The following is a 16,573-nucleotide window of genomic DNA, read 5'->3' on the forward strand; positions in this document are numbered from 1 at the left end:
GAGAGAGAGAGAGAGAGAGAGAGAGAGAGCCTTCGGAAAGTATTTAGACCACTTTACTTTGTCCTGATTTTGTTACAGCCTTATTCTACACACAATACCCCATAATGACAAAGCAGAAACAGTTTTGTTACATTTACGTACAGAAGTATTCAGACCCTTTATTCAGTACCTTGTTGAAGCACCTTTGGCAGTGATTACAGCCTGGAGTCTTCTTGGGTCTGATGCTACTAGCTTGGTACACCTGTATTTGGGGAGTTTCTCCCATTCTCCTCTGCAGATCCTCTCAAGCTCTGTCAGGTTGGATGGGGAGTGTTGCTGCACAGCTATTTTCAGGTCTCTCCAGAGATGTTCAATCGGGTTCAAGTCAAGGACATTCAGAGAGTCTGGCAGGATGGCAGTCTGGCAGGATGGTAGTCTGGCAGGATGGCAGTCTTAGTGACAGGCAGGATGGTAGTCTTAGTGATAGGCAGGATGGCAGAATGGCAGTCTTAGTGATAGGCAGGATGGCAGTCTTCATGATAGGCAGTGGTGTAAAATACTTAAGTAAAAATACTTTACTACTTAAGTAGTTTTTGGTCTGTACTTTACTTTACTATTTATATTTATAACTTTTACTTTTCCTCCACTGCATTCTGAAATACTGGAGTTATTAGCTGTGGAATTAACGTGTATTTGACTAGAGTTAATAGCTATATAATTAATGTTTATTAGAACGGAGTTACTAGCTGTGGAATTATTGTGTTTTCGCTGTCTCTGAGCAAAATATGTTTGAATTGTGTAGAATACATAACATGGACTGCTGGTTGCTTGTTAAATTCCTTCTGTCATGATACTGTACAACTACTGTACTGTATGTACTAGTATATATGTTTTTTGTAATAGTATGAAGTATTTCAGGGAATAGTATGGAGTATTTCAGGTAATAGTATGGAGTATTTCAGGTAATAGTATGAAGTATTTCAGATAATGGTATAGAGTATTTCAGGTAATAGTATAGAGTATTTCAGGTAATAGTATAGAGTATTTCAGGTAATAGTATGGAGTATTTCAGGTAATAGTATAGAGTATTTCAGGTAATAGTATAGAGTATTTCAGATAATAGTATGGAGTATTTCAGGTAATAGTGTAGAGTATTTCAGGTAATAGTATAGAGTATTTCAGGTAATAGTATGAAGTATTTCAGGTAATAGTATAGAGTATTTCAGGCAATAGTATAGAGTATTTCAGGTAATAGTATAGAGTATTTAAGATAATAGTATGGAGTATTTCAGGTAATAGTGTAGAGTATTTCAGGTAATAGTATAGAGTATTTCAGGCAATAGTATAGAGTATTTCAGGTAATAGTATGAAGTATTTCAGGTAATAGTATAGAGTATTTCAGGTAATAGTGTAGAGTATTTCAGGTAATAGTATGGAGTATTTCAGGTAATAGTATGGAGTATTTCAGGTAATAGTGTAGAGTATTTCAGGTAATAGTGTAGAGTATTTCAGGTAATAGTATGGAGTATTTCAGGTAATAGTATAGAGTATTTCAGGTAATAGTATAGAGTATTTCAGGTAATAGTATGAAGTATTTCAGATAATGGTATAGAGTATTTCAGATAATAGTATGGAGTTTTTCCGCTACTAGTACGGAGTATTTCAGGTAATAGTATAGAGTATTTCAGATAATAGTATGGAGTATTTCAGGTAATAGTGTAGAGTATTTCAGGTAATAGTATAGAGTATTTCAGGTAATAGTATAGAGCATTTCAGGTAATAGTATAGAGTATTTCAGGGAATAGTATAGAGTATTTCAGGTAATAGTGTAGAGTATTTCAGGTAATAGTATAGAGTATTTCAGGTAATAGTGTAGAGTATTTCAGGTAATAGTATGGAGTATTTCAGGTAATAGTATAGAGTATTTCAGGTAATAGTATAGAGTATTTCAGATAATGGTATAGAGTATTTCAGGTAATAGTATAGAGTATTTCAGGTAATAGTATGAAGTATTTCAGGTAATAGTGTAGAGTATTTCAGGTAATAGTATGGAGTATTTCAGGTAATAGTATAGAGTATTTCAGGTAATAGTATGGAGTATTTCAGGTAATAGTGTAGAGTATTTTAGGTAATAGTGTAGAGTATTTCAGGTAATAGTATGGAGTATTTCAGGTAATAGTATAGAGTATTTCAGGTAATAGTATAGAGTATTTCAGGTAATAGTATGAAGTATTTCAGATAATGGTATAGAGTATTTCAGATAATAGTATGGAGTTTTTCGCTACTAGTACGGAGTATTTCAGGTAATAGTATAGAGTATTTCAGATAATAGTATGGAGTATTTCAGGTAATAGTATAGAGTATTTCAGGTAATAGTATAGAGCATTTCAGGTATTAGTATAGAGTATTTCAGGTAATAGGGAGTATTTCAGGTAATAGTATTTGTAATATTTCAGGTAATAGTGAGTATTTCAGGTAATAGTATAGAGTATTTCAGGTAATAGTATGGAGTATTTCAGGTAATAGTATAGAGTATTTCAGGTAATAGTATAGAGTATTTCAGATAATGGTATAGAGTATTTCAGGTAATAGTATAGAGTATTTCAGATAATAGTATAGAGTATTTCAGGTAATAGTATAGAGTATTTCAGGTAATAGTGTTATTTCAGGTAATAGTATAGAGTATTTCAGGTAATAGTATAGAGCATTTCAGGTAATAGTATAGAGTATTTCAGGGAATAGTATAGAGTATTTCAGGTAATAGTGTAGAGTATTTCAGGTAATAGTGTAGAGTATTTCAGGTAATAGTATGGAGTATTTCAGGTAATAGTATAGAGTATTTCAGGTAATAGTATAGAGTATTTCAGGTAATAGTATGAAGTATTTCAGATAATGGTATAGAGTATTTCAGATAATAGTATGGAGTTTTTCCGCTACTAGTACGGAGTATTTCAGGTAATAGTATAGAGCATTTCAGATAATAGTATGGAGTATTTCAGGTAATAGTATAGAGTATTTCAGGTAATAGTATAGAGCATTTCAGGTATTAGTATAGAGTATTTCAGGGAATAGTATAGAGTATTTCAGGTAATAGTGTAGAGTATTTCAGGTAATAGTATAGAGTATTTCAGGTAATAGTGTAGAGTATTTCAGGTAATAGTATGGAGTATTTCAGGTAATAGTATAGAGTATTTCAGGTAATAGTATAGAGTATTTCAGATAATGGTATAGAGTATTTCAGGTAATAGTATAGAGTATTTCAGGTAATAGTATAGAGTATTTCAGATAATAGTATGGAGTATTTCAGGTAATAGTGTAGAGTATTTCAGGTAATAGTATAGAGTATTTCAGGTAATAGTATAGAGCATTTCAGGTAATAGTATAGAGTATTTCAGGGAATAGTATAGAGTATTTCAGGTAATAGTGTAGAGTATTTCAGGTAATAGTATAGAGTATTTCAGGTAATAGTGTAGAGTATTTCAGGTAATAGTGTAGAGTATTTCAGGTAATAGTATAGAGTATTTCAGGTAATAGTATAGAGTATTTCAGATAATGGTATAGAGTATTTCAGGTAATAGTATAGAGTATTTCAGGTAATAGTATGAAGTATTTCAGGTAATAGTGTAGAGTATTTCAGGTAATAGTATGGAGTATTTCAGGTAATAGTATAGAGTATTTCAGGTAATAGTATGGAGTATTTCAGGTAATAGTGTAGAGTATTTCAGGTAATAGTGTAGAGTATTTCAGGTAATAGTATGGAGTATTTCAGGTAATAGTATAGAGTATTTCAGGTAATAGTATAGAGTATTTCAGGTAATAGTATGAAGTATTTCAGATAATGGTATAGAGTATTTCAGATAATAGTATGGAGTTTTTCCGCTACTAGTACGGAGTATTTCAGGTAATAGTATAGAGTATTTCAGATAATAGTATGGAGTATTTCAGGTAATAGTATAGAGTATTTCAGGTAATAGTATAGAGCATTTCAGGTATTAGTATAGAGTATTTCAGGGAATAGTATAGAGTATTTCAGGTAATAGTGTAGAGTATTTCAGGTAATAGTATAGAGTATTTCAGGTAATAGTGTAGAGTATTTCAGGTAATAGTATGGAGTATTTCAGGTAATAGTATAGAGTATTTCAGGTAATAGTATAGAGTATTTCAGATAATGGTATAGAGTATTTCAGGTAATAGTATAGAGTATTTCAGATAATAGTATGGAGTATTTCAGGTAATAGTGTAGAGTATTTCAGGTAATAGTATAGAGTATTTCAGGTAATAGTATAGAGCATTTCAGGTAATAGTATAGAGTATTTCAGGGAATAGTATAGAGTATTTCAGGTAATAGTGTAGAGTATTTCAGGTAATAGTGTAGAGTATTTCAGGTAATAGTATGGAGTATTTCAGGTAATAGTATAGAGTATTTCAGGTAATAGTATAGAGTATTTCAGGTAATAGTATGAAGTATTTCAGATAATGGTATAGAGTATTTCAGATAATAGTATGGAGTTTTTCCGCTACTAGTACGGAGTATTTCAGGTAATAGTATAGAGCATTTCAGATAATAGTATGGAGTATTTCAGGTAATAGTATAGAGTATTTCAGGTAATAGTATAGAGCATTTCAGGTATTAGTATAGAGTATTTCAGGGAATAGTATAGAGTATTTCAGGTAATAGTGTAGAGTATTTCAGGTAATAGTATAGAGTATTTCAGGTAATAGTGTAGAGTATTTCAGGTAATAGTATGGAGTATTTCAGGTAATAGTATAGATTATTTCAGGTAATAGTATAGAGTATTTCAGATAATGGTATAGTATTTCAGGTAATAGTATAGAGTATTTCAGGTAATAGTATAGAGTATTTCAGATAATAGTATGGAGTATTTCAGGTAATAGTGTAGAGTATTTCAGGTAATAGTATAGAGTATTTCAGGTAATAGTATAGAGCATTTCAGGTAATAGTATAGAGTATTTCAGGGAATAGTATAGAGTATTTCAGGTAATAGTGTAGAGTATTTCAGGTAATAGTATAGAGTATTTCAGGTAATAGTGTAGAGTATTTCAGGTAATAGTGTAGAGTATTTCAGGTAATAGTATGGAGTATTTCAGGTAATAGTATAGAGTATTTCAGGTAATAGTATAGAGTATTTCAGGTAATAGTATGAAGTATTTCAGATAATGGTATAGAGTATTTCAGGTAATAGTATGGAGTATTTCAGATAATAGTATGGAGTATTTCAGGTAATAGTGTAGAGTATTTCAGGTAATAGTATAGAGTATTTCAGGTAATAGTATAGAGCATTTCAGGTAATAGTATAGAGTATTTCAGGGAATAGTATAGAGTATTTCAGGTAATAGTATGAAGTATTTCAGATAATGGTATAGAGTATTTCAGGTAATAGTATAGAGTATTTCAGGTAATAGTATAGAGTATTTCAGGTAATAGTATGGAGTATTTCAGGTAATAGTATAGAGTATTTCAGGTAATAGTATGGAGTATTTCAGGTAATAGTATAGAGTATTTCAGGTAATAGTGTAGAGTATTTCAGGTAATAGTATGGAGTATTTCAGGTAATAGTATAGAGTATTTCAGGTAATAGTATGAAGTATTTCAGATAATGGTATAGAGTATTTCAGATAATAGTATGGAGTTTTTCCGCTACTAGTACGGAGTATTTCAGGTAATAGTATAGAGTATTTCAGATAATAGTATGGAGTATTTCAGGTAATAGTATAGAGTATTTCAGGTAATAGTATAGAGCATTTCAGGTATTAGTATAGAGTATTTCAGGGAATAGTATAGAGTATTTCAGGTAATAGTGTAGAGTATTTCAGGTAATAGTATAGAGTATTTCAGGTAATAGTGTAGAGTATTTCAGGTAATAGTATGGAGTATTTCAGGTAATAGTATAGAGTATTTCAGGTAATAGTATAGAGTATTTCAGATAATGGTATAGAGTATTTCAGGTAATAGTATAGAGTATTTCAGGTAATAGTATAGAGTATTTCAGATAATAGTATGGAGTATTTCAGGTAATAGTGTAGAGTATTTCAGGTAATAGTATAGAGTATTTCAGGTAATAGTATAGAGCATTTCAGGTAATAGTATAGAGTATTTCAGGGAATAGTATAGAGTATTTCAGGTAATAGTGTAGAGTATTTCAGGTAATAGTATAGAGTATTTCAGGTAATAGTGTAGAGTATTTCAGGTAATAGTGTAGAGTATTTCAGGTAATAGTATGGAGTATTTCAGGTAATAGTATAGTATTTCAGGTAATAGTATAGAGTATTTCAGGTAATAGTATGAAGTATTTCAGATAATGGTATGGAGTATTTCAGGTAATAGTATAGAGTATTTCAGGTAATAGTATGGAGTATTTCAGGTAATAGTATAGAGTATTTCAGGTAATAGTGTAGAGTATTTCAGGTAATAGTATGGAGTATTTCAGGTAATAGTATAGAGTATTTCAGGTAATAGTATGAAGTATTTCAGATAATGGTATAGAGTATTTCAGATAATAGTATGGAGTTTTTCAGATAATAGTATGGAGTATTTCAGGTAATAGTGTAGAGTATTTCAGGTAATAGTATAGAGTATTTCAGGTAATAGTATAGAGTATTTCAGGGAATAGTATAGAGTATTTCAGGTAATAGTATGAAGTATTTCAGATAATGGTATAGAGTATTTCAGGTAATAGTATAGAGTATTTCAGGTAATAGTATAGAGTATTTCAGGTAATAGTATGGAGTATTTCAGGTAATAGTATAGAGTATTTCAGGTAATAGTATGGAGTATTTCAGGTAATAGTATAGAGTATTTCAGGTAATAGTGTAGAGTATTTCAGGTAATAGTATGGAGTATTTCAGGTAATAGTATAGAGTATTTCAGGTAATAGTATGAAGTATTTCAGATAATGGTATAGAGTATTTCAGATAATAGTATGGAGTTTTTCCGCTACTAGTACGGAGTATTTCAGGTAATAGTATAGAGTATTTCAGATAATAGTATGGAGTATTTCAGGTAATAGTGTAGAGTATTTCAGGTAATAGTATAGAGTATTTCAGGTAATAGTATAGAGCATTTCAGGTAATAGTATAGAGTATTTCAGGGAATAGTATAGAGTATTTCAGGTAATAGTGTAGAGTATTTCAGGTAATAGTATAGAGTATTTCAGGTAATAGTGTAGAGTATTTCAGGTAATAGTGTAGAGTATTTCAGGTAATAGTGTAGAGTATTTCAGGTAATAGTATGGAGTATTTCAGGTAATAGTATAGAGTATTTCAGGTAATAGTATAGAGTATTTCAGGTAATAGTATGAAGTATTTCAGATAATGGTATAGAGTATTTCAGATAATAGTATGGAGTTTTTCCGCTACTAGTACGGAGTATTTCAGGTAATAGTATAGAGTATTTCAGATAATAGTATGGAGTATTTCAGGTAATAGTATAGAGTATTTCAGGTAATAGTATAGAGCATTTCAGGTATTAGTATAGAGTATTTCAGGGAATAGTATAGAGTATTTCAGGTAATAGTGTAGAGTATTTCAGGTAATAGTATAGAGTATTTCAGATAATGGTATAGAGTATTTCAGGTAATAGTATAGAGTATTTCAGGTAATAGTGTAGAGTATTTCAGGTAATAGTGTAGAGTATTTCAGGTAATAGTATGGAGTATTTCAGGTAATAGTATAGAGTATTTCAGGTAATAGTATAGAGTATTTCAGGTAATAGTATGAAGTATTTCAGATAATGGTATAGAGTATTTCAGGTAATAGTATGGAGTATTTCAGATAATAGTATGGAGTATTTCAGGTAATAGTGTAGTATTTCAGGTAATAGTATAGAGTATTTCAGGTAATAGTATAGAGCATTTCAGGTAATAGTATAGAGTATTTCAGGGAATAGTATAGAGTATTTCAGGTAATAGTATGAAGTATTTCAGATAATGGTATAGAGTATTTCAGGTAATAGTATAGAGTATTTCAGGTAATAGTATAGAGTATTTCAGGTAATAGTATGGAGTATTTCAGGTAATAGTATAGAGTATTTCAGGTAATAGTATGGAGTATTTCAGGTAATAGTATAGAGTATTTCAGGTAATAGTGTAGAGTATTTCAGGTAATAGTATGGAGTATTTCAGGTAATAGTATAGAGTATTTCAGGTAATAGTATGAAATATTTCAGATAATGGTATAGAGTATTTCAGATAATAGTATGGAGTTTTTCCGCTACTAGTACGGAGTATTTCAGGTAATAGTGTAGAGTATTTCAGGTAATAGTATAGAGTATTTCAGGTAATAGTATAGAGCATTTCAGGTAATAGTATAGAGTATTTCAGGGAATAGTATAGAGTATTTCAGGTAATAGTGTAGAGTATTTCAGGTAATAGTATAGAGTATTTCAGGTAATAGTGTAGAGTATTTCAGGTAATAGTGTAGAGTATTTCAGGTAATAGTATGGAGTATTTCAGGTAATAGTATAGAGTATTTCAGGTAATAGTATAGAGTATTTCAGGTAATAGTATGGAGTATTTCAGGTAATAGTGTAGAGTATTTCAGGTAATAGTGTAGAGTATTTCAGGTAATAGTATGGAGTATTTCAGGTAATAGTATAGAGTATTTAAGGTAATAGTATAGAGTATTTCAGGTAATAGTATGAAGTATTTCAGGTAATAGTATAGAGCATTTCAGGTAATAGTATAGAGTATTTCAGGTAATAGTATAGAGTATTTCAGGTAATAGTATAGAGTATTTCAGGTAATAGTGTAGAGTATTTCAGGTAATAGTATAGAGTATTTCAGGTAATAGTATAGAGTATTTCAGGTAATAGTATAGAGTATTTCAGGTAATAGTATAGAGTATTTCAGGTAATAGTATAGAGTATTTCAGGTAATAGTATAGAGTATTTCAGGTAATAGTATAGAGTATTTCAGGTAATAGTATAGTATAGAGTATTTCAGGTAATAGTATAGAGTATTTCAGGTAATAGTATAGAGTATTTCAGGTAATAGTATAGAGTATTTCAGGTAATAGTATAGAGTATTTCAGGTAATAGTATAGAGTATTTCAGGTAATAGTGTAGAGTATTTCAGGTAATAGTATAGAGTATTTCAGGTAATAGTATAGAGTATTTCAGGTAATAGTATAGTATAGAGTATTTCAGGTAATAGTATAGAGTATTTCAGGTAATAGTGTAGAGTATTTCAGGTAATAGAGTATCAGGTAATAGTATTTCAGGTAATAGTATAGAGTATTTCAGGTAATAGTATAGAGTATTTCAGGTAATAGTATAGAGTATTTCAGGTAATAGTATAGAGTATTTCAGGTAATAGTATAGAGTATTTCAGGTAATAGTATAGAGTATTTCAGGTAATAGTATGGAGTATTTCAGGTAATAGTATAGAGTATTTCAGGTAATAGTATAGAGTATTTCAGATAATGGTATAGAGTATTTCAGATAATAGTATGGAGTTTTTCCGCTACTAGTACGGAGTATTTCAGGTAATAGTATAGAGTATTTCAGATAATAGTATGGAGTATTTCAGGTAATAGTGTAGAGTATTTCAGGTAATAGTATAGAGTATTTCAGGTAATAGTATGGAGTTTTTCAGGTAATAGTATGGAGTATTTCAGGTAATAGTGTAGAGTATTTCAGGTAATAGTATGGAGTATTTCAGCAATAGTATGGAGTAGTAGTATTTTAGTATTAGTATTTTAGATTTTAAATTTTAATTCCCTTTCTCCTTTAAACCTCTATTTCCATATCCAGAAGGAGGAGGGTTCATTGAAAATGATTCCCCAGGACAGCGTGGACAGTGAGATTTGGGTTCCTGACTACCTGGCCCCTTCCTGGGTGTGTCTACCTAACGATCAGCCTGTGCTTGTCGTCATTCAACCAGGGGAGACTGCAGAAGATACGTTGGACGCTGTCTGCAAGGTGGGCTACTTAGAGTACATAGATTATACATGTTACACACTACACCTAACAACCAGCTTGTACACAGTACAAATTTTCAGTGTTAAATCAACATTTAAAGAGTTAATTTTAACACTATCTCAGAGTACATATGGTCCCAGTCTACAGAGTGTAAAAACTACTCTGATTATAGTGTTACATTATGATGAGTGTTAATGAAACTCAAATTAATACTGCATTAGACTTGACTGTTACTTATATTCTAGTGTTAATCTAGAGAGAACTCCTATTACTGTTATTTATATTCTAGTGTTAATCTAGAGTGTGTATATGGTGTGTATATAGTGTGGGTATAGTCTAGTGTATGTATAGTGTGTATATAGTCTAGTGTGTATATAGTGTGTATATAGTCTAGTGTGTATATAGTTTAGTGTGAATATACTGTTTATATAGTGTGTATATGGTGTGTATATAGTGTTTATATAGTGTGAATATAGTGTGTATATAGTGTGTATATGGTGTGTATATGGTGTGTATATAGTGTGTATATGGTGTGTATATAGTGTGTATATAGTGTGTATATGGTGTGTATATGGTGTGTATATAGTGTGTATATAGTGTGTATATATAGTGTGTATATAGTATGTATAGTGTGTATATAGTGTGTATATAGTGTGTATATGGTGTGTATATAGTGTGTATATAGTATGTATATAGTGTGTATATAGTCTAGTGTGTATATAGTGTGTATATAGTGTGTATATGGTGTGTATATAGTGTGTATATATAGTGTGTATATATAGTGTGTATATAGTATGTATAGTGTGTATATAGTGTGTATATGGTGTGTATATATAGTGTGTATATAGTATGTATATAGTGTGTATATAGTCTAGTGTGTATATAGTGTGTATATAGTGTGTATATGGTGTGTATATAGTGTGTATATATAGTGTGTATATAGTATGTATATGGTGTGTATATGGTGTGTATATAGTGTGTATCTAGTGTGTATATGGTGTGTATCTAGTGTGTATATAGTGTGTATATAGTGTGTATATGGTGTGTATATGGTGTGTGTATAGTGTGTATATAGTATGTATATGGTGTGTATATAGTGTGTATAGTGTGTATATAGTGTGTATATAGTGTGTATATGGTGTGTATATAGTGTGTATATGGTGTGTATATAGTATGTATATAGTGTGTATATGGTGTGTATATAGTGTGTATATAGTGTGTATATGGTGTGTATATAGTGTGTATATGGTGTGTATATAGTGTGTATATGGTGTGTATATAGTGTGTATATGGTGTGTATATAGTATGTATATGGTGTGTATATGGTGTGTATATAGTGTGTATATAGTGTGTGTATAGTGTGTATATAGTGTATATAGTGTGTGTATATAGTGTATATAGTGTGTGTATAGTGTATATAGTGTGTGTATAGTGTATATAGTGTGTATAGTGTGTATAGTGTGTATAGTGTGTATATAGTGTATATAGTGTGTATAGTGTGTATATAGTGTGTGTATAGTGTATATAGTGTGTGTATAGTGTATATAGTGTATATAGTGTGTATAGTGTGTATATAGTGTATATAGTGTGTATATAGTGTATATAGTGTGTATAGTGTGTATAGTGTATATAGTGTGTATAGTGTGTGTATATAGTGTATATAGTGTGTATAGTGTGTGTATAGTGTATATAGTGTGTATAGTGTGTATAGTGTGTATAGTGTATATAGTGTGTGTATAGTGTGTATAGTGTATATAGTGTGTATAGTGTGTATATAGTGTATATAGTGTGTATAGTGTATATAGTGTGTATAGTGTATATAGTGTGTATAGTGTGTATATAGTGTATAGTGTATATAGTGTATATAGTGTGTATAGTGTGTGTATATAGTGTATATAGTGTGTGTATAGTGTATATAGTGTGTATAGTGTGTATAGTGTGTATAGTGTGTATTGTATATATAGTGTGTATATAGTGTATATAGTGTGTGTATAGTGTGTATAGTGTGTATAGTGTGTATTGTATATATAGTGTGTATATAGTGTATATAGTGTATATGTGTATAGTGTGTATAGTGTGTATATAGTGTGTGTGTATATAGTGTGTATATAGTGTGTATATGTATATATTATAGTGTGTATAGTGTGTATATAGTGTGTATATAGTGTATATAGTGTGTGTATAGTGTATAGTGTGTATATAGTGTGTATATAGTGTGTATATGGTGTGTATATAGTGTGTATATAGTGTGTATATAGTGTGTATAGTGTGTATAGTGTATATAGTGTGTATAGTGTGTATATAGTGTGTATAGTGTATATGTGTATAGTGTGTATAAGTGTGTATATGTGTATATAGTGTGTGTATAGTGTGTATATAGTGTGTATATAGTGTGTATATGGTGTGTATATAGTGTGTATATATAGTGTGTATATAGTGTGTATAGTGTGTATAGTGTATATAGTGTGTATAGTGTGTATATAGTGTGTATAGTGTGTATATAGTGTGTATAGTGTGTATAGTGTATATAGTGTATATAGTGTGTATAGTGTGTATATAGTGTGTATAGTAAGTGCAAAATATGGTCAACTCACATTGTCTGTGTAACCATTTAATCAACTATTCAGTCTTATTTATCAGTCTGATGGCTATTTATCAGTCTGATGGCTATTTATCAGTCTGATGGATATTTATCAGTCTGATGGCTATTTATCAGTTATCAGTCTGATGGCTATTTATCAGTCTGATGGCTATTTAGCAGTCTGATGGCTATTTATCAGTTATCAGTCTGATGGCTATTTATCAGTCTGATGGCTATTTATCAGTCTGATGGCTATTTAGCAGTCTGATGGCTATTTAGCAGTCTGATGGCTATTTAGCAGCTGTTTGGCTTGTGGGTAGAAGGTGTCTCGAAGCCTGTTGGTCCAAGAGCTTATGTTCTGGTGTCGTTTGCCGGACAGTAGTGAACTGGCTTGGGTGGCTGAAGTTCTGACAATTTTTAAGGCCTTCCTCTGACAGATTATAGACTGGGATTATAGACTGGGACAAGGAGAGATTGAAAATGTTTGTGACGACACTTGCCAGCTGGTGTGCGCATGCTCTGAGAGCGAGATTACACAGTCATCCAGAACAAATCAAATCAAATCAAATGTATTTATATAGCCCTTCGTACATCAGCTGATATCTCAAAGTGCTGTACAGAAACCCAGCCTAAAACCCCAAACAGCAAACAATGCAGGTGTAGAAGCAGGGGTTTTAATACAAGACAATACAAGACTGTATTGTTTTCTTTGAAGCATAACTATAATCAATCAATCAATGTAGATGCAAAAATCACAGATATTAAAAACAATCCTAAAAAATCTACCTGCAGTAGAGCATGTTGGGAAATATAATAACGATGGGTGTGGCCTCCCAAGTGGCGCAACGGTCATCCGGGTTAGGGGAGAGTTTGGCCGGCCGGGATGTCCTTGTCCCATCGCGCTCTAGCGACTCCTTGTGGTGGGCTGGGCGCATGCACGCTGACTTGGCCTTCAAGGACATTCAGAGACTTGTCCTGAAGCCACTCCTGCATTGTCTTGGCTGATTGCTTAGGGTCGTTGTCTGGGGTGAACCTTCACCCCAGTCTGAGGTCTTGAGCGCTCTGGAGCTCTGGAGCAGGTTCTCTCAAGGATCTCTCTGTACTTTGCTCCATTCATCTTTCCCTCAATCCTGACAAGTTTCCCAGTCCCTGCCACTGAAAAACATGCCCACAGCATGATGCTGCCACCACCATGCTTCATCGTAGGGATTGTGCCATGTTTCCACCAGACGTGATGCTTGGCATTCAGGCCAAAGAGTTCAGTCTTGGTTTCATCAGACCAGATAATCTTGTTTCTCATGGTCTGAGAGTCTTTAGGGGCCTTTTGGCAAACTCCAAGCGGGCTGTCATGTGCCTTTTACTGAGGAGTGGCTTCCATCTGGCCACTCTACCATAAAGACCTGATTGGTGGAGTGCTGCAGAGATAGTTGTCCTTCTGGAAGGTTCTCCCATCTCCACAGATGATACTCTGGACTTTTGTCAGTGACCATCAGGTTCTTGGTCACCTCCCTGACCAAGGCCCTTCTCCCCAGATTGCTCAGTTTGGCCGGGCGGCCAGTTCTAGGAAGAGTCTTGATGGTGCCAAACTTCTTCCATTTCAGAATGATGGAGTCCACTTTGTTCTTGGGTACTTTCTGCAGAAATGTTTTGGTACCCTTCCCCAGATCTGTGCCTTGACACAATCGTGTCTCGGAGCTCTACGAATAATTCCTTCGACCTCATGGCTTGTTTTTTGCTCTGACATGCACTGTCAACTGTGTGACCTTATATAGACAGGTGCGTGCTTTTCCAATGTCCAGTCTATTTAATTTACCACAAGTTGTAGAAACATCTCAATGTTAACACAATGAGCCTGAGCTCAATTTAGAGTCTCATAACAAAGGGTCTGTATATTTATGTAAATAAGGTATTTCTGTTTTTAATTTGTTTTAAATAAGTTAGCTAATATTTAACTTTTTTTTTTTTTTTCTAACTAAATGTGGTAAAAGTCTAGGGGTTCTGAATACTTTTGTTGTTCATAGATATGTATATATTTTACAAAGTTAACATTTTTCTTCCACTTTCACATTACTGATTATTTTGTGTATATTGTTTGTAACAACACATGTGGAGACAGAAACACAATGTGGAGACAGAAACACATGTGGAGACAGAAACACAATGTGGAGACAGAAACACATGTGGAGACAGAAACACATGTGGAGACAGAAACACATGTGGAGACAGAAACACATGTGGAGACAGAAACACATGTGGAGACAGAAACACATGTGGAGACAGAAACACATGTGGAGACAGAAACACATGTGGAGACAGAAACACAATGTGGAGACAGAAACACAATGTGGAGACAGAAACACAATGTGGAGACAGAAACACATGTGGAGACAGAAACACATGTGGAGACAGAAACACATGTGGAGACAGAAACACATGTGGAGACAGAAACACATGTGGAGACAGAAACACATGTGGAGACAGAAACACAATGTGGAGACAGAAACAGAAACACATGTGGAGACAGAAACACATGGAGACAGAAACACATGTGGAGACAGAAACACATGTGGAGACAGAAACACATGTGGAGACAGAAACACATGTGGAGACAGAAACACATGTGGAGACAGAAACACAATGTGGAGACAGAAACACATGTGGAGACAGAAACACATGTGGAGACAGAAACACATGTGGAGACAGAAACACATGTGGAGACAGAAACACATGTGGAGACAGAAACACATGTGGAGACAGAAACACAATGTGGAGACAGAAACACAATGTGGAGACAGAAACACATGTGGAGACAGAAACACATGTGGAGACAGAAACACAATGTGGAGACAGAAACACATGTGGAGACAGAAACACATGTGGAGACAGAAACACATGTGGAGACAGAAACACAATGTGGAGACAGAAACACAATGTGGAGACAGAAACACAATGTGGAGACAGAAACACAATGTGGAGACAGAAACACAATGTGGAGACAGAAACACATGTGGAGACAGAAACACATGTGGAGACAGAAACACATGTGGAGACAGAAACACATGTGGAGACAGAAACACATGTGGAGACAGAAACACAATGTGGAGACAGAAACACAATGTGGAGACAGAAACACAATGTGGACAGAAACACAGAAACACAATGTGGAGACAGAAACACAATGTGGAGACAGAAACACAATGTGGAGACAGAAACACAATGTGGAGACAGAAACACATGTGGAGACAGAAACACATGTGGAGACAGAAACACAATGTGGAGACAGAAACACAGAAACATGTGGAGACAGAAACACATGTGGAGACAGAAACACATGTGGAGACAGAAACACATGTGGAGACAGAAACACAATGTGGAGACAGAAACACAATGTGGAGACAGAAACACATGTGGAGACAGAAACACATGTGGAGACAGAAACACAATGTGGAGACAGAAACACATGTGGAGACAGAAACACAATGTGGAGACAGAAACACAATGTGGAGACAGAAACACAATGTGGAGACAGAAACACAATGTGGAGACAGAAACACATGTGGAGACAGAAACACAATGTGGAGACAGAAACACAATGTGGAGACAGAAACACAATGTGGAGACAGAAACACAATGTGGAGACAGAAACACATGTGGAGACAGAAACACAATGTGGAGACAGAAACACAATGTGGAGACAGAAACACAATGTGGAGACAGAAACACATGTGGAGACAGAAACACAATGTGGAGACAGAAACACATGTGGAGACAGAAACACATGTGGAGACAGAAACACATGTGGAGACAGAAACACATGTGGAGACAGAAACACATGTGGAGACAGAAAGAAAGACAGAAACAATGTGGAGACAGAAACACAATGTGGAGACAGAAACACAATGTGGAGACAGAAACACAATGTGGAGACAGAAACACATGTGGAGACAGAAACACAATGTGGAGACAGAAACACATGTGGAGACAGAAACACATGTGGAGACAGAAACACATGTGGAGACAGAAACACATGTGGAGACAGAAACACATGTGGAGACAGAAACACAATGTGGAGACAG

General features: G+C 33.5%; 1 protein-coding gene across 1 annotated transcript in view; it reads left to right on the forward strand.

Moving 5' to 3' along the window:
* The window catches only part of tiam1a (TIAM Rac1 associated GEF 1a), a 264,051-nt gene that overhangs the window by 136,614 nt on the left and 110,864 nt on the right, over positions 1-16,573 (forward strand). The window contains 1 exon segment of the mRNA XM_065004978.1: positions 9,749-9,916. Within this exon segment, the coding sequence (XP_064861050.1) occupies positions 9,749-9,916 (168 nt within the window).

Source organism: Oncorhynchus nerka, linkage group LG19 (genome assembly GCF_034236695.1).
Source record: "Oncorhynchus nerka isolate Pitt River linkage group LG19, Oner_Uvic_2.0, whole genome shotgun sequence".
Lineage (NCBI taxonomy): Eukaryota > Metazoa > Chordata > Actinopteri > Salmoniformes > Salmonidae > Oncorhynchus > Oncorhynchus nerka.